General features: G+C 43.3%; 1 protein-coding gene across 11 annotated transcripts in view; it reads left to right on the top strand.

Moving 5' to 3' along the window:
- Positions 1–19,193, top strand: part of mycbp2 (MYC binding protein 2) — a 63,589-nt gene that overhangs the window by 37,213 nt on the left and 7,183 nt on the right. For 4 of the 11 annotated variants that reach the window (XM_041951358.1, XM_041951354.1, XM_041951356.1 and 1 more), the window contains 17 exons: positions 184–281; positions 2,044–2,160; positions 2,871–3,011; positions 6,323–6,547; positions 7,580–7,712; positions 7,798–7,923; positions 11,586–11,765; positions 14,064–15,704; positions 15,860–16,029; positions 16,149–16,396; positions 16,509–16,676; positions 17,133–17,290; positions 17,385–17,584; positions 17,813–17,962; positions 18,046–18,206; positions 18,541–18,697; positions 18,851–19,075. In XM_041951358.1, coding sequence (XP_041807292.1) covers positions 184–281; positions 2,044–2,160; positions 2,871–3,011; positions 6,323–6,547; positions 7,580–7,712; positions 7,798–7,923; positions 11,586–11,765; positions 14,064–15,704; positions 15,860–16,029; positions 16,149–16,396; positions 16,509–16,676; positions 17,133–17,290; positions 17,385–17,584; positions 17,813–17,962; positions 18,046–18,206; positions 18,541–18,697; positions 18,851–19,075 — 4,298 coding nt within the window. The remainder of the gene's footprint in view (positions 1–183; positions 282–2,043; positions 2,161–2,870; positions 3,012–6,322; positions 6,548–7,579; positions 7,713–7,797; positions 7,924–11,585; positions 11,766–14,063; positions 15,705–15,859; positions 16,030–16,148; positions 16,397–16,508; positions 16,677–17,132; positions 17,291–17,384; positions 17,585–17,812; positions 17,963–18,045; positions 18,207–18,540; positions 18,698–18,850; positions 19,076–19,193) is intronic. The other 7 variants (XM_041951364.1, XM_041951359.1, XM_041951360.1 and 4 more) reach the window with 6 other exon arrangements.

The raw sequence follows: 19,193 nt of genomic DNA, 5'->3' as shown, positions 1-19,193 counted from the left end.
CAGCCTTTACAGTTACTTCCCATGCAGTGAATGCACTGATGACCAACACCAACTGTTTAACACCCACCAAGTAGCGTGCTATAATGCTGCTGCTATGCATTGGAATAAATATAATGAGGCCTTCAGAATGGACAGTGAACTGCTGTCTTGCAGTGCTGAGCTGTAAACGGTCTTGTCTTTTAGATGCTGGTTTGGAGGTAGAAGTCAAAGACCCACCCAAAGGCATGATACCACCTGGCACTCAGATGGTCAAACCAAAGGCTGAACCTCAGCCTAGCAAGGTGAGCTGTTTCTTTTGATTAACCAACAGGGGCATGAACATGCACATAAACACACCTATGAACTGCATGTATGCTTTCAATAACCCATCAAATACAGAAACAGTTTACCCTGTTTTTTTTACATGTCAGTATTAATTGTAACGATATCTACTTCAACCAAACTCTTACCCTAAAAACCACATGTTTGTAGGGCCCAATATTTAGCTCCCTGTAATGTGAAAGGGTTGCTAGTATTGTCCTTCTCACTAAGAACTGACATCTTACACCTGTTTGCAGCTTTTAGCTGGGTTTGTTTTAGTTTGCTGGTCTGACAAACAAAACAAATGGCGGTCCATAGAAAGCAATGGACACAAAAATTGTTTGATTGACGTTATCTCTGCAGTGCAAGATTATGGGGGTTAAAAATAAACAAATGTGGAAATTTGGCGTGGCAAAGAGAGGCAGAAACGTTTATCAGGACTTGGCAGACTAAACCATGGCTACCAGACTTTAAACTCCTATACATTTGTGATAAGAAAGACTCCAGTGTGATGTTACTTTACTTTGTTGAATGAGCAAATGATCCCCTTGTGAATATATTGCACTTAATATCCAATGCAAGTAATTAGGGATGTAACGGTACAATTCTCAGTTCAGTGCGTAACACGGTTTAGGAGTCACAGTTCAGTGCAAGCTCAGTACAACAAGAAGAAAAACCCTGAATGCATAAGAATACGTTCTTTTTCATTTAATTTGAACAGACAGCAGTGTCAACGACATACTAAATCACTGAACAAACACTTTCCCTAAAGGCGATAGGTGACAGTAAGCCAGAAAACAGCAAAACATCTTCTATCTGCTATGAAATTGGAAAATAGAAAATAAAAAGAGAACTTATGTGTTAGGAGGAATGTTTCAGTTAGTCCTGCCTTCGCTATATTCAAACATTCAATGCACCAAAACATATGTATTGCACAGTGGTATAGCATCGCTGAAACACCATCGTTGTCTTAACCACAACTCTCATTCCGCAGCTGTTGTAGCTGACCAAGAGCCCGAATTCTTTTCAGACAACTGATTTAAAGGACACAGATGGGTCTTCCAGCTCTGTTGTTTCATTCGAGCTCGCCATAGTGTGACTGACTCGCACGCCGATCGGCTTGTTGTGCTGACCTCAACCCATGTTGCTAACGACATACAGCTATTTTCCAAGCTTCCAGGCGGAACTCGCTTTTGCACTTTGGTTCCGAGTTTGTGCACCAGTCAACATGCTGTGTAGTCTGCATGCGACTGCATGCACCAAACCGTGACCCCCTGTGGGGTGACGGTTCAGCACGAATACTCAGACAGTCACAGCTCTGCTAATAATGCATCAAAGTGACATTAGGCATGTTGGGGTAAGCATCATTTTGTGAAACTTATGGTATTTGGATTTTGCAATCCATAATGGGGAAACGTGCAAAAGTATGTGCTTTCAGTCAGCACTGTGTCAATTGCTTTGGAATGTGTTTTAGTATAAATGTAGATCGAGAAAACAAGTTTAAGGCTATCCAACTGGTGCTACTGAAAATAGAGCTCCTAAAACTCCTCATCTTTCGCTGTTTCTCTGCGTGTACTTGGAAGCAGACTCTGTGTGGGTTAATGCATGCAGTCTCCCACTGTCAACGTGTCCTGCTTCCTATTCTTTCTCCTCCTGCTGCACTTCTTGTCTTTCTTTTTTTTTTTTCTTCCTATTCTTTGCTCCTGCCGCTCACAGTCTCCATCTCCCCTCTGCTTCTCTCAGGTCCGCAAATTTGTGTCCAAGGACAGCGCAGGCCTGCGTGTGCGTAGTCACCCCTCCCTGCAGAGTGAACAGATAGGCATAGTGCATGTCAATGGCACCATCACTTTCATTGACGAGGTAATTGACTCTAGACCAGGCAGAATTATGCTGTAGTTATGCTATATAAGTATACTAGCTGGGGCACGATCCACTTTTATTCTATTTCCTTGTGTCGTCTTTAAATCAGTAAAGATACAATCATAGGCATCGTAATCCTAAACTTTTTTGTCTAGATTAATAGTTTAAAGCAGTTTTGAGTCCTCTTTGATGGCTTCTATGTATTATGTGTTATTACCTCTCTAAACTACTTTCTTTCAAAGCTTATAAATTTGTTGCTCTTCCTTTATTTTGCTTCATACTTTTGCAAAGCACTCTGAGGCTACATGAAAGGCTTGAATACCTGCAGCATAAATCCAAAGAATGTGATGCATTTAAATCCATTATTGAATAAAATCATAGCGCTCACAGCATTTACTCAATGGCTTAGCTGTAATGCAACACATGTTTAGTATATTTTGCAGAACCTGCACAATATCTACACTCCTACTCTTTAGCTTCACTTTAGCAGCACTAGTGACATTTCCTGTATGTCTCACCCTACAACCGACTTTCCTGCAGCCTCAGAAGTGTGTGTGTGTGTGTGTGTGTGTGTGTGTGCGTGCGTGCGTGCGTGCGTGCGTGTGCGTGTGTGTATGTGTGCGTGTGTGTGGGTGCGTGTGGGTGCTGCCCATCCTGTTTCCATAGTAACAGGACGGCATGGCTCTGCTCTGTTGCTTGTTTTCCCATAGATCCACAATGATGATGGTGTGTGGCTCAGGCTCAATGATGAAACAGTAAAGAAGTATGTTCCCAGCATGAATGGGTACACTGAAGCCTGGTGCCTCTCTTTTAACCAGCACCTGGGCAGGAGCCTACTGGTCCCAGCCGACGTAAGTAGAAGAAGGCCTGCCGAGCAGTCTGTCCCACTTTAATAATGACAGTGGCTCCTGCGCTGTTCATTTGGGGAAAAGCTCAGAGATCATCTTTGCTGTTGAACAACAATGTTTTTTTCAAGGACTCTAGCGTTTGGCACCCACTCCCCAAATGTACTCGAAGCATGGTAAATTGAGAACTTCATCAGAGTATAACTGTTGGGGTCTTCTCTTGCATGAAACATCTATTTGAGCAACACTGACTATGAATCTTTCACTAACACACTGTGCAAAAGAGCAGGAGCTGGGAGCGTGCATGCATTAACTCATGTTTGAAGGCGAAAAGTTTACCGTAATGTGACCATCGTGTGTTTAGTTTGATGCAACACTTGCAAATGCTCACGTGCCAAGGTCGTATATGTTTAGTGCATTCAAGTGAAGCCCAATGCAGGAATTGACAGACAATGACGAAGGTAGTGAAGGAGCAATTTCATCCTGTGCTAAAGTTGGTTGGTCTGCACTGTTCAGTCTTCTTTTCCTCATTGCCTCTCACTCACTGTTCATAAACACTCACACACCCAGCATGTGATAATGAAGGTTTCTCTCACATTTTGCTCCATGCCACAAAAACCGCCATAGTACGCAACAGAATTAAATAAGGAACTTGGCTGGGTATGATTTAAGACATGAATATTGCAGTAAGTTTCGCAAAGCGATCAGACATTAATATCCAGGTGGTGGTTTTCTGTCATGAAGCAATCACTGGTCCACAGAACGTTTCAGTGGGAAGTTGTACCTCTATTGCTCTACAATTCCACCTTTGCATTGGGATGCTTTAGGTGCTCGGAGGCTTTCATGTAAGGTCTCTGTCTGAACAGCATGACACACTACATCATCCAAGTGGGGAATTTTTTTGGAAGTTTCTTCTTCATATGTCTTTCATTTGGTCAGAGATTTGGAAATCATTACCCTTAGGTGTTTGGAGTAAACGTTCAATTCTTTTTCTGCCCCTGCAACTGGACATTTGTATTTGATGCATTTGATCCTACACTTATTGCAAGGCTTTGCCTGTATTCGCTGTTCCTCATGGCCCCCTGTTATCAGTGCTCCACGATTTCACTAACTGGCCTGTCTGACACCAGTCAGAGTCTGTCCTCTCTTCTTCACCCACTCAAATAACCCGTGGTGCTGGAAAACCAGAGGAGCCAAGCCAAAGCATTTTTTTTTCTTCCAAAAAAATACATGAGCGTCTTCCCCCATCCCTTTTTCTCTCCTCTCTCAAGTCGTCTACTGTTTCTTGACTGTCTCACAATTTGTTGCTCAGAATGTCTTTAACGCTAGCCAAGGAGTCAGGGATATCGGCTTTTTGTCGTGGACTCCCTTAACTATATTCCCGCCACAGGTGAGTTGTATGAAGCAGGGATAAATAGCTTGACTGCCCCATAGATTATCTGTTACTCTACTTGTCCTCTTGAACCCCTTGTGACTTTGTAGTCTTCTCACAGTGTTACAATCAGGCATAAGACGTCGAACAACAGTTGCATGGTTGTTTTGTTTACGTTTGACAATACAGTGACGTGTAGTATGTCAGCGGCTGCTGTCCCATGGACTCCTGCAGTGATCACATTTTGGATTTTTTAAAGTAATTACTGTTCAAGCTTGTGTGTTGCATGGGGTTGAAGATACTAATGTCCAGTCTGTTGCATGAGGTCTTGTTTGAAAGGCTTGTGATATATAATGCTGTGTCCATGTGTGTCATAGCATGCCTCCCTTCAGACTGTCTGAAACTTAGTGAACATTCCACTTAATATAAGTTGGTCCATGGTCTGTTGGTCATTTAACTGCATCACTGCAATATTGAATGGATGTTGAATTCATATGTTGTATCTACTGCAAGTACGTGGATCTTCGGTTATATTAAAACTTGTAAAGTGTATGTACACTACATGCATTTTATTTAGTTTTGGAATATCACATACTGTTGCTGAGGATGAAAGTCAATATAGGTTTTCTGTTATCCGTGTCGTGATATCTACAATCCTGATTAAAAAAAAAAAGGGACACTGTGTAAAACATAACTGAAACAGAATGTGATAATTTGCTAATCCGTTTTCATATATACTCAATTGAAAATAGTACAAAGACAATATATTTAATGTTTGACCTCATCAGCTTCATTGATTTTTGTAAATAATTGCTTATTCCGAATTTGATGAAGCAATATGTTTCAAACAAGTTGGGACTGGAGCAACAAAAGACTGGGAAAGTTGTGAAACGCTCCAAAAACACCTGTTTGGATCATTCCACAGGGCAACAGGGTGATTGGTAACAGGTGATAGTATCATGATTGGGTATAAAAGGAGCTTCACAAGCGGGGATGGAGCGAGGTTCACCACTTTGTGAACATGTGATTGGATGAAGGATGTTACTACATGGACTTGGGTACACTTTGTAAAACTGTTGGTGAACACAGTTCATCTGCGAATGATTGCATTTATGTTTTACACAGCTTTCCAACTTTTTTCAAATCAGGTTTGTAGTCATCAGCCTCTCAAAGTAGTGTAAAGAAATAGTATGAATAGTTATAAGGAAACACGTTTATTTGCTTTGTGCTGAGAGTTAGATAAGACAGATAACCACTCTCAGGTTTGTCCAGTAAATATAACACTACAGCTAGCTGCTGGTTAGATCTTAGCATAAAGACTGGAAACAGGGACTGCGAGCCTGACTGACTTTTATAACAAAATCCATCTGCCGATATCTTTGAAGTTCACTAATGAACACATTATATCTCGTTTGGTTAATCCACACATAACTGAAGTGTGAGAACAGTTTTATGGGGCTTATGTGCTGGACGATCAAACAATAGGCTCACTCATCACACCCCTGTGAACTGCAAATTGTTGTTTTAATATTTAGGATCTCAAACGATTGAGTCTGTCTTGAGTTAAGATAACCAGGTGCTGGTTGTAGCTTCATATTTAATGAGCACATATTAGAGTAGTATCAATCGTCTCATTTAACTCTTGGCAAGAAAGCAAAGAATTCCCAAAATGTGTATTGCTCTAAGACCTTGAAGACCACACAGCACACGTCCAGGTGTCCATATGAGAAATGAACCAGGGTCCACCTTTAATATGAATAATTTAATTATGTTTATACAGACTAGGTTGGTAGGTCTTTACACTCTGTGACAGTGCTTACAGTGGCTCTTCACGATAGTATTTCAGGACTTAGTCGTCTGAACCTTGTCCTGGTCTTTTACATTTTTCCAGCCTGTTGTTGTGTTGTTGTACTTTGGCTCTAACCCATGCTCTTACCTCTTGCAGGAGGTCAGGGGCCAATCGGAGGAGAACGTAAAGGAGGTGAGCAGCTGCCCTTCCCACGAGGCCCCCATTCGGGTGCAGAGCAGGGCAGGGCAGGGCGGCGGCCCGGGGCTTTATAAGGTAGTGAAGACTGGCCCCTCTGGTCACAACATCAGAAGCTGTCCAAACCTTAGGGGTATCCCCATTGGAATGTTAGTTCTTGGCAACAAGGTCAAGGCCATAGGCGAGGTACGCACTCACCCCAAATAATGCAATGTGTTTTTTGTGGCAGGATTTGAATAAATCAGTCTGTTTAGATCACGTAATGTACTGTAGCTCATGTTAGTAGATTTTGGCCTTCATTCTCAGAAAGGATGTAATCTCTCTGTCAAACGGGAATACATCAGGTGCTTCTGGGTGTGGGTGTGTGTTCTGTATCTTTCCGCTTGTTGAGGTCTTATCAACTCCTGTGGCTGCAACATTTTCGCGTGCTTCCTGACTTACTAATTTCAGTTTTTATAAATCCATTGCAGTTTCAGGGTGTCAAATTCAGCTGCCTCAAGACCTCCCAGTGGAAGTCTGATCACACAATGCTGGAGCCTTTCTGTGCCTTGACTGTACCTTTCTTGCACTTTTAACAATCCTTTCAATAACTTGGTACTTTGAATCGTCTAAATTGTCTTTGGCTTGGTGATGAATGGAGCCTCCCCTTCTTTTGGATATGACCTGTCATTGGCTGCTGTGGTGTGTCATGCTGTTCAATAGTTTCCTCTCTGAGTCTGTACTGGAATGCCTTGTCTGGATCTGAGGGGTGCAGCCTGCACATAATACTAATACTAATACTAATACTTCCGTCTATGTCTGTTTTTCCAAAATGATAATATTTCAGGGAATTGAGAAAAAACAACCTCATGCATTTACCTTTCAATAAGCTACCCCTTTCTTATAGTAAGTTTTTTTTTTTGATTTTAGCTACATCAGTTTTGTCCCGCAGTGTCTGCTGATACACAAAATCAAATTCATGTGATCTACTGCTGTGGATTTTGTATGTGTCAATCAGATGAATTGAATGTTTGCATGTTAGTGATCTACTGTAGTAGAGTTTGTGTCATGGTTTTGTCTGTGCAGTGATAACATGGATGGACTGAGGTTGATATGGAAAATGGCTGTGACTGTTTTTCTGATAGATGAGGGTTGACAGAGCGTGCGGATGTGCTGTGTGCGAGTGACAAGTGTTCAAGTGTGTGTGAGTATGGATAAAGAGTGTTGTTTGTATATCAGGTGGTCAACTCAGAGGGGACTTGGGTACAGCTGGATAAGAACAGTGTAGTGGAGTTCTGTGAGAGTGATGAAGGAGAGGCCTGGTCACTGGCCAGAGACCGCGGCGGAAATCAGTACCTTCGCCACGATGACGGTAAGCCACGCTCAATGGGGGGAAAACTTGTGAACCTCAAAATGTGATGAATTGTAAGAATGCGTCATTTCATTTGCTCTTCTAGAACAAGCACTGCTTGAGCACGGGGCCCAGACCCCGCCACCCAGCCCTTTCTCTGTACAGGCCTTCAACAGAGCCACAGCGTCAAACGGAGCGCAGGGCTTTGACTATGGCATCTCCAACAACAAAGGTGAGGTCAGCTCGGTTTAGAGTAGGTTTTAAGAGACAAATAAAATATCAATAACATATCCGTGATCTGCATATCACTTTGCTTTCAACATCCACTTTGTGCTGTCATTCACATTTACACATTTACAGTTTGAGTCCTCGGGCTCGAGCCAAATATAACTGACGTGTCCTCACCTCTGACTTCACTCTTCACCCTTGGCTTGACTATTCCCTGCTTTATCTTAACATACACTCAATTTGACATCTCCACATGCTTTGGACTGATAAGTTGTTCAACACATTACCCCATTTTAGTTGTAGAAATATAGACATTTTCACCATCTTTGGTTATGCAGTTCTATCACAATAGCAAGTGCTACTTCCTCTTTTATTCAAAACACGAGGGATTTGCAAATCACTTGACCTCCACGATTTTATAGCAGCACATTCACAAGGTATATGTGATCCGATACGGGTCAGTCAGTGTCTTTGACGTCACAGATGCCGTCAGTCACTGATCTGTCATCTCTTTTTATTTATGCATGCTTTTTATTGCGTCTACTCTCGTTATTTCATGCCCAACATCTCTGCAATGCCAGGCATATGCCTGTGTCTGTGTGCATGGGCCAGTCAATGTGCTTTTGTTCATTTGGACTACTGTAGGGTCCGTTGAGTTGGGGGTACTGTGGGCTAGCTCAACACCAATATCTGGCCCTGAACACATGTCTGTGATTTCACCCTTTCACCCACCGTTGCCTTAGATTAGCCTCTTAGAAAACCTTTGATCATTTCACATAATCATTGTTTTCCTAAAAATATGGTTGCATACTGAAAGCATCACCTGAATGAACTCATCAGTTCTGCTCCACCATCATAGATCGGCCGGCCCCAAATATGTCTGTGTATCTTTCTGCCTGAATATGATGCTGACGCTGTGTCAATTGTCTTTCAAACGGCTTACCTCTTCCTGCTTGATAAAGGAGGCTGACCTGTTGAGACACTTAGCTACGCTAATCAGAGCACCGTGTTTATCCAGATAGTACAGTGTTCTCTCTCACTATCACAGTGCTTCCTGTTACTGTGAATAAAGGCTGTGTCTTTGTCTGGCCGCCTCCAGCTTTCGTCTGCTGTGCTAAATGTAAATATGTTTAGGCCTTTCTCCACTCTGGAGGGTGATGGGAATACACTTGAATCTGTTTGCTACGCAGGACGCTAACATGCTGTTAAGCCTTCTGTACAGCTGCAAATGCTTCTGACAAGAAGAAAGTTGACTAATTTCATTGTCACTTTGGCTGGCATTAGCACCGGCAAGACCGTGTAAGAGGCATAGACCGCTTATTGATGTGGTGACACCTGGGAGAAGTAAAGTCTCTGTGACATGGAGAGATGGATGCATTTATACCTTTTAAACATTTGGTCTTTTCACCATCTCCTCTGGAAGTGGTTTGAGCAATCAGATAGCACTCCTGAAGTCAGAGATGCTCCTTGGTTGCATTTTTTCTTTATATATTTTTATATTACAGGAGTAAACACATGTATCCTGAATAGTAACCCCTCTAAACAAGCATGTTGAATGTTTGTGCAAGCCCTCTGGAGGCTGCAGGCCTCTGTAACTCTAGGACTTTGTGATAGCCCCTGAACCTTCTAACGGAAGGTTTGAATCTGGAGCCACCTGTGTGATTGATCCATCATGCTGTGAGGCAGCGTCATAAATAAATCACCTTCACACTGGTCAGCTTGATATGGCAGCCTGTGCCAAAGCTCTTTGAGCAAGTTGGAGAGCAACCTTCCAGACAGGTCTCTCAGGCTGCAGTATCCGGTCACGGTGGTTGATTTCCCCATCTCAGCTTCACTGAAGCAGCCTCCCATTTCTGGCTCCAACACCTCATGAAATGGCAACAAATATAAACTCCAGACTTCAAAATGTCTCTTCAGAAACCTGCATTGCAGCTGTGCTCAAAAACTACATAGTGACTGTGTTTTGTATCTAGTTGACAGCTAGTCAGTTGTGTCAAGAAGAGCTGCAACAATTAATGGTTCAGTCTTTGGCATGTATAGAGGCAGATTAGAGCTCCAAGGTTCTTCACTGAGAATGAATCCTCTTTTTGAGCACAAGTATCTTGTGTTTAAATTAACTTAACTGGCAACTATTTTGATTATCGATTCATTGCTTTGAGTCATTTTTTAAGAAGAAAAAATCAAAATTCTCTGATTCCAACTTCTTAAATGTCAACACTTTCTGGTTTCTTCACTCCAATGTGACAGGAAACTGAATATATTTGAGTTTTGGACAAAACAAGACATTTAAGAATGTCATCCTGGGCTGTTTTTCCACCATTTCTGACATTTTATAGACCAAACAAGGATTAATCGATTAATGAGAAAATAGTTGACAGATTTATTAACTATAAAAATAGTCGTTAGCTGAAGCATTGGTGTCAAGAGAGTAGAAGACTTTTGATTGATGACTGATGCAGTGTCAGCTCAATATACAGTATTTCTGATGAGGACACGCTTGTGAAGAGTGAGACCCCTCTTTGCCCCGCCCCCCACTGTATACATCCTTTTCCCAAATACAGCTGCGAAATGGGAGGAGCTGCTGGTTCTGGAAGTCATTTTTTAACACGCTGTTGGAAGGTTTCATGTTAATGATATTGCAATGCTCTGCAACATAGAGCGAAAAAAATATTCCTTTAACCTGCTTTTTAATTTGATTAAAACAAAATCAAATAATGTCATCACCATGAAAGGACATGTATAAATTTACCTGTAAATGTCACTTCAGTCCGGTTAGATGCGGCGGGGTTTTTAGTCTTCAACACCGCCAACAGTTTGTTTCCTTTGTCCTTCGATTTCCGAGGTGTAACACTGACACTCCCCTCCAGCTGACATTTCTGATATTTCCCCAAAGACCTTTTTTTCGATTTTAATAATAAAAAACTATTAATTAATTTTAAAAAATGTTGACATTATCGTTGTATACAAAAGGAATATGTGACTATAAACAGTACAATACCCCTGAGCTACAGCTCACATTGTTCTAGAGAGGAAGCCAATCAGAGATGTGACTGAGAGTTGGGAAAAAAAAAAAAACAACTGATCACGCGTCGTCATTGCAAACGGTAACAAAGCATGACACAATAGCAGCTGGATTTATCAAACATCGGCACTGAATCTAAAAGTAATCTTTTTCTAACAGCTAAATATATCGACAGGTTTCTAAAAAGTTTAGTGTTTCGCTTCACCTTGCTATTAGCAGTGTAAGCAACTGAAATGTACGTAAGCTTGATGAGGTTTCTTCCCAAACTACAGCTCTTGGGAGTCATAGTTCACTTTGTTCCAAATGTTTAACGTAGACAGCCTCGTAGCTTTCGACTTCTTAATCATCTAGTCGGACCAGATGATTCCTCACCCAGCTGCTCACATTAGGGTGCCCATCCAAGCTTTTGGAGTGCTCCTCCTGCCAGTCTTCTAGAATTGTCCGTACAGAAAGCGAGAAGGACTTTTACTTCTGGGACCCTGGCGGCTCAAATCACTCCTCCCATTTCGTGCATCTGTTGCATTGTGGGAGATGACTGAATGACTGATAGAAAATAAACTCTGAATGATCCTCACCCCCTTTGGAAACCTCAAACCATAGCATAAGCTGTAGTTTTTCCCCATCCTCTGTCTCCATGTTTGCAGGTGACCGGTTGAGTGCCATACTGAATTCCATTCAGTCTGGGCCCTTCCTCTCAGCAGCTCCCTCCTCCTCCGTATTTGAGCAAGCCGCCCAACCTCCCTCCTCCTCCTCCCTTGTCCACAGCCCATTTGTGTTTGGACAATCCCCCTCCCAACTGTCTCAGCCACAACCACAGCTTCTGAGTAAGTCTGTCCTGCTTTCTGACAGCGCTTGCTTGCACAGGTGTTTTTCCTCCCAGCTTTTCGTTTTCCTGATTTGTTCTGTGTTCTATTTTATGGATTTTCTGGGGAGGGCGGGAGTGATGTGTGACACATAACAGTGCAGTTATGTTCTAAAGTGCTGAAATATCCTGAACAAGCCACCGTGTCTATTATTCAGTGTTTGAATCTTGTTTCTAAAAAACAAATCAGGTGACACCACCTTCATAAAATATGCATCGACAGGTATTTTCAGTTGTTTTTGCAAACAAGATTTCAAACTTAAATACTAGGCTAAACGTCTTGTTAAAAGGTATATTTTTGCCATATGCTAAGTAATAAGCTGAGTTGCTTATTTTTCTGCTTGCTCTCTTGCTAAGTCAGCTTTTTCTTCTTTTCCTCATCGCCTTCCTTGCTGCTTTGACTTCAGATCTGCATTTTCCATCCTTTATTAATGACTTGTTTCATTTTCTCACTCAACCAGCCCGGAGCTTCACTGCAAATAGAAACAACAGTAGTCTAAATAGTTTTCAGGCTGCAACAACTCCTAGAAATATCCGCCTATTAACAACATTACAGATAACACCCACTAGTAGTTTGTACTTACACTGGATACTTCAAATACAAAATACTACAATATGAAATAGATTATCTTCAAACAGGATCCAGAATATGTGTTTATCTGTTTGTAACTTTTTCAGCCTGTGTAGCTCTCCTTCTGCCTGTTGGTCTTTTCCTCTCTGTTGCAACTGTCTCTCTACTTGTGGTAGTCGTTTATTTTTAATTTTCTATGTGGTTGTCTATTTCTCGCGGGGCCCAGGAAGTGTTGTGGAGAATCAAAAATGGTGTGTGTGTGTGCATAAAATAATAATTTGTGCTCTAAATTTAGCATACAGATAATTTTTCACTTTCTTGCTGTCAGTCTTCTTGTCCTTCACACTCACTATGGATCATTTGGATTTAATACAGTTTTATTTTGATCTTGGTCTGAGATATGTGGACAATGCTGTATTATCTTTGAGATATTTTAAACCTACATTACAGACGGTTTCTCCATAAAAACTTGATGACAATTGTTGGAGCATTTCATAAATGTTTTCCTTGTCATCGTCTTCAACTTCCAGCTGTCTGAATGTGACACACCAAAGGTTGCTGCTCTCCACTAGAGCCATTAAAGTTAGAGCACAGACTGCTGTATCGTGCGCACAACACCTCCAGGGCTCTGTAATTTCTTTTTTTCCTCTTATATAACTGTTTCTCTCTTCATGTCTGTCAGTTTCTCTACATCTCTGTTGATTTTCCCATCACTTTAACGTGTTATCCTTTTGCCTCTTTCTACTTCAAGTTCTTGACTTGACCCCATTGCCTCTCTATGCTTCCTTTCTTTCTCTCTGCGGTGGCCCCCTTGCATTCCATGCCCTGTTCGTTTACCTGCTCCACTGTTTTCCGCTGTAGATGGTTCATCACGCAGCCTTGCTTCTCGTGAGCGTGTGCACAAAAGCAGTGTGTCCGTGGCTGGGCATGGTACTGCTCTCTCATCTGTCGCTCTAAGGCAAAAGGGTGGGTAATCACAGCATGCATGCCTCCCACCGACTCAACAGAGGGTGGGTAGCAATAAAAAACACAGTCTGCTCTGGGATGAAAAAAGGGTTTTGTATGTTAGCTTGTGAAAAATATTTTGGTTTGTGCCAACCTTAGAAACTATGGCCCTAAAGTAGGACATGACTAAACACAATGTTCTAATAAAGAGGAAATGGTGAAGTTGCATAATGAACACATATGAATATTAGTTTAAAGTAACATTTAAAAATATGTGGACCTTAAATTCTATTGAGTCCCAGGGTGCTTGTGGTTACTGACTCATGGCTATTAAAGTTTCCACTCTTTAGTTAACACTGAGGCTAGATCCAGTAAGGAGAGGTCCAAGGACTGGGCTGGAATCCAACTTTCATCAGCTCTTTCATGGTCCACAAGCCATCTTCATCCATACCAGAGTTTGTCTCCTACAGTAATAGACAGACAAGCTGTGGGAAAACACCCAGCTAGTAAAGTAAAAATATCACTCACTGCTTTCATATTTGCTTTACAAGGTACAACATCTTTCACTTTTGGGACTTGCATTGTCTCTCTTTCTGCCCTTCATTTCATTTTACCTTATTTTCAACATTACATTTTTTTTTCACTCAGGTCTTAAGCGTTGCCCTTAGAGTTTAATTGTTACACTCTCTCCAATGATTTAGTCCACTTTTGTAGTGTAACTGTGTTTGAATTGTTAACATTTAGGTGAGCGAGGGAACCTGATGTCCGGTGCACGCCCCATGTCCCCAGCCTCCAAACACCGGCAGGAGAATCGCTCGCCCAAGCAGGAGAGTCGCGGAAGCCGTTCGTTGGAACAGAGCAGGATCAAGACAGGGGAGGGTGGACTCTCAGCCAGTGAGGCCCTCATCCTGCGCTCAGACACGGGCAAACTGAGGTCTGACTCTCACAGCCGCTCTCACTCGCCCAATCACAACACTCTGCAGGCCCTAAAGGCAGATGGGAGAACCCCAGGACTTCGGGCTGAGTCCCCGAACCCTGGCTCTCGCTCCTCCTCCCCAAAACAAAAAGGCGTATCCTCTTCAGGCAGGTCGAGTCCCTCCAGCACCTCCTCCTCCCAGCTCTCCTCTTCAACTCACCATGACAAGAACCTCCCACCTAAAGTTAGCCCTTCCTCCAAAGCCCGGCTAGACCCTCCCAGAGAGAGGTCCAAATCAGATTCATACACTTTGGACCCAGACACGCTTAGAAAGAAGAAGGTTCCACTTACAGAGCCACTTAGGGGCAGGTCCACCTCTCCCAAACCCAAACTGTCTCCTAAAGATCCAAACAAAGGAGTCATCAGTAATACAGAGAACCGTGTTCCTTCTCCTCATGTGACCCAAGAGAACCTCCACAGTGAAGTGGTTGAGGTGTGCACCTCCAGTGCTCTCCTCTCCAACGAGGATGCCAATGATGAGAATGTTGAGCTCCGTAATGCTGAGGAGGGATCATGCAAGGTGCACTTTAGCATTGGCAAAGCCCCTGTCAAAGAGGAGCTGGAGAGCCGCTCTTCACCCAAAGTCAGTCGCAAACCCTCCAGTCGACACACGCGCCCTAAGAAGGACAAATCTGGGCCTCTGTTTAAAGGTGAGAGTACATCAAGGGTCACAGAGCCTGCCAAACAGGCCATGTCACCCTCTGTGGCTGAATGTGCACGGGCAGTCTTTGCAGCATTCCTGTGGCATGAGGGTATTGTCCACGATGCAATGGCCTGCTCCTCCTTCCTCAAGTTCAACCCAGACTTAACCAAAGAGCACGCCCCCATCCGCAGCTCCCTGGGAGGACAGGGTGCTGAGGAGAAGGAGAGCAAGTTAAAGAACCGCCACTCCTTAGAGATTTCCTCTGCACTTAACATGTTTAATATTGCTCCACATGGCCCAGACATCTCCAAAATGGGAAGCATCAACAAAAATAAGGTGCTGTCCATGCTGAAAGAACCCCCGCTGCCAGAGAAGTGTGAGGACGGCAAAGGAGATGCCATTTCCTATGAGACAACTTCTCATCCCTCTTTGAGGGCGAAGTCAATCTTGCCGTTAACATTACAACATCTGGTGGCATTCTGGGAGGACATTTCTATGGCCACCATCAAGGCAGCCACTCAGAACATGATCTTCCCCAGCCCTGGGTCCAGTGCCATCCTGAAAAAGAAGGAACATGAGAAAGACAGTAAAAAGTCAAAGAAGGAGAAGAAGAAAAGGGAGAAGGCTGAGGTGCGCCCAAGAGGCAATCTGTTTGGAGAGATGGCACAGCTCGCCATGGGTGGACCGGAGAAAGACACCATCTGTGAACTGTGTGGGGAATCTCACCCTTACCCTGTCACCTACCATATGAGACAGGCTCACCCAGGTAAGAATACTGGAGGTTCTGGGAAGGGTTTTGTAATTTTTAATAAAGGCATGAGTCATTTAAATATTTCTTTGCATGTTGTATTCACAGAAATGTTTTGATTAAAGTGACTTAGAATTTGTATCAAAATGTACTGTAACATCCCTCCTTGGTAGGTTGTGGCCGCTATGCTGGAGGCCAGGGCTACAACAGCATTGGCCACTTCTGTGGTGGTTGGGCTGGGAACTGTGGAGATGGAGGCATAGGAGGCAGCACCTGGTACCTGGTGTGTGATCGCTGTCGGGAAAAATACCTGAGAGAGAAACAGACGGCTGCTAGGGAAAAGGTAGCCTAATGCTGCAGGCTTTAAGTGCTTGAATGAATGTCCGTGTGACATTGTCAGAATTTTGCATCATACGGACTTCTCAGACTTGTATCAACAGCGGTCTGCATGTTCTTTGCCAGGTGAAGCAATCCAGGAAGAAACCTCTGCAGGTGAAGACCCCAAGGGCGCTGCCCACTATGGAGGCCCACCAGGTGATCCGGGCGAACGCTTTGTTCCTGCTGTCCCTCAGCAGTGCTGCAGAGCCCAGCATGCTGTGCCATCACCCTCCCCGGCCCCTGCACTCCCAGCTGCTTCCCAGCCTCAAGGAGGGAGTGTCAGACGAACTCCCCAATAAAATGGGCTGCCTCTACCTTCAGACACTAGCTAGGTAGCTAGCAGCTCAGTTAATAACAGGTTTTCTTTTACAGAAAAGAAACCCCCACAGTAACATGTGCTTGTTTAATGATTTGAGTCTCTCCCACTCTACTCTCATCCCTCAGGCAACACACTGAGAACTTTGGGGCCTACCCAGATGATAACCTCTTCCAAGATGAGATGAGGTATTTGCGCTCAACATCTGTACCCGCGCCCTACATTTCAGTCACACCTGACGCCTGTCCTAATGTGTTTGAGGAACCAGAGAGCAACATGAAATCAATGCCTCCCAGGTAACACATGTTTTTAATTGCTTCCTACTTCCCTTATTATCCTGCTTATTTAATTGTAGCTGTCGCTTATTATTATAGATTTTGTCATAGGCATTCAAACATGATATTAAGTCATTTTCCCATACTCATGAACAAATGTTTAGAGCAGACCTCCAGATATACCACCCATATACCCACTGTCACCCCTGTACCCTGCATAGTTTGACAGCAAGCATTTTTTTCAGAAAAAGTGCCTTAATTGTTAGGCCTTTTTTATTATGACCAGTCTCATCTATTACAGTACAAAAGAGCATGGCTGCCGCATTCTCTGGTTAGGACCAATTTAGGTGTTTCTGTCAAGCAATACAAATTAAACGGTGTTATGTAGTTATCTAAGTAGTTTCCTACAGAAAAAAACACTTCTTCTAGCCCTTTATTTAAACTCTGAATGGTTGATACGTATCTGCTCTCTTTTAGTCTTGAGACCAGTCCAATCACAGACAGCGACACGGCGAAGCGAACAGTGTTTCAGAGGTCTTACTCAGTCGTAGCGTCTGAGTATGACAAGCAGCACTCACCTTCTCCAGCCCGGGTCAAAGCTGTGCCCAGACGCAGGGTCCATAGTGGTGATGCAGGTAATAACACGTAATCATTTGAGAAGTGATTACTGGTACTCAAGGAAAAATGATGCATCATCTGTAACTTCAACGTGCTCTGTCCCCCATACAGAGGTGGGATCATCCCTGTTGCGGCACCCATCTCCTGAGCTATCCAGGCTGATCTCAGCCCATGGCTCCCTCAGTAAGGGGGAGAGGAACTTCCAGTGGCCTGTCCTGGCTTTTGTTATCCAGCACCATGACCTAGAGGGCCTGGAGGTGGCCATGAGGCATGCACTGAGGAAGTCTGCCTGCAGGGTGTTTGCCATGGAGGTACAGATGTTTCAGCTGCAATATCTCTCTGAATCTCTGAACTCAGTCTTTCAGAAATTATTACTACTTTTATTGTGTAACTCAGGGTTAAAGGCAGTTAGTTGGCTTGAAATTGATCGTTAAGCAGTTATATGGTTAATTAGCTAATAGACTGAAGCTGCACTTTAGTACTGTTTGTGTATAGTAATAAGACTCATTAGTATGGTTTTCTCTTGATGTCACTGTCAGGCATTCAACTGGCTGCTGTGCAATGTGATCCAGACCACCTCCCTGCACGACATCCTTTGGCATTTTGTAGCATCTCTTACCCCATCACCTTTTGAACCTGAGGACGAGGAAGATGATGAGAACAAGGGGAACAAAGAAATCGTGGAACAGGTAATGATTTGTTAAATGTCAGAAATTATGCAGAAATTTGTTGCATCTTCTGATTATAAACATCTACTCTCTTCGCCCTACAGGAAAGAGACCTTGGCGTTTGTGAACATCCTCTGTCAGACATTGTTATTGCTGGGGAGGCAGCTCATCCACTCCCCCACACCTTCCACCGCCTCCTTCAGACCATCTCTGACCTCATGATGTCACTCCCTAGTGGCAGCTCACTTCAGCAGATGGCGCTTAGGTACGGTTTCTGAATGACTGGAGAATGATACCAACCCAAAAACCTACATTTTCAAATGGTTCGACTTCAAATTATTCTGATTCACAGATCATGGCCTTGATCCTGGCTTCTTTCTACATTGTAGGGAAGAGCTTTGATGTGTTTACTTAATTAAAGGAAAATGCAAACTTGCAAAAAGATAAGAGAGGCAACAACCTGTCACAAGCTAGTTTTGTGCACTGTGATGTTACTTGTCAACAGTAATATGATACTTGGAATTATCACTGCGTCTATTTTCAGTTCTGAGCTTCTTGTGCACATTATGGGAAAGTAACTTTTCGACTTATTCTTCTAGATGCTGGAGTCTCAAGTTCAAGCAGTCCGACCATCAGTTCCTCCACCAGAGCAATGTTTTCCATCACATCAACAATATCTTGTCCAAGTCAGATGATGGAGACAGCGAGGAGAGCTTCAACATCAGTGTGCAGTCAGGCTATGAAGCAATGAGCCAGGCAAGAAAAAGGCCACTGATTTACTTACACATTGGATCTGCCTTCTCTTGGTCAACACAGATTGAACCGGCAATAACGGTCCCATTGTTTGTTATGCATCTGTGATTATGACATGCACTAACCTGGCGCTGACATATCTGTGTGCGATGTTAGGATCTCTGCCTGGTGACCTGTCTGAAGGATCTCACGAGTGTAGTAGACATCAAGACGTCCAGTCGTCCAGCCATGATTGGCAGCCTAACTGACGGCTCCACAGAGACCTTCTGGGAGTCTGGAGATGAGGACAAGAACAAAACCAAGAGCATTACCATCAGCTGTGTGAAAGGCATTAATGCCTCCAATGTGTCTGTTCATGTGGACAACTCCAGAGACATCGGGGTAAGGAAGCAACTGTAAACCAGACATTTATGTGTTTGAGGGATAAAATGCTGCATCTTGTAGAATAAATGCATAATTAAGGCCATGATGATATGTATGTATAAGGGATGTCTGGTTT

Source organism: Chelmon rostratus, chromosome 13 (assembly GCF_017976325.1).
Source record: "Chelmon rostratus isolate fCheRos1 chromosome 13, fCheRos1.pri, whole genome shotgun sequence".
Taxonomy (NCBI): domain Eukaryota; kingdom Metazoa; phylum Chordata; class Actinopteri; order Chaetodontiformes; family Chaetodontidae; genus Chelmon; species Chelmon rostratus.
The sequence above is the reverse complement of the archived record's forward strand: the minus strand, read 5'-3'. Positions and strand labels throughout refer to the sequence as shown.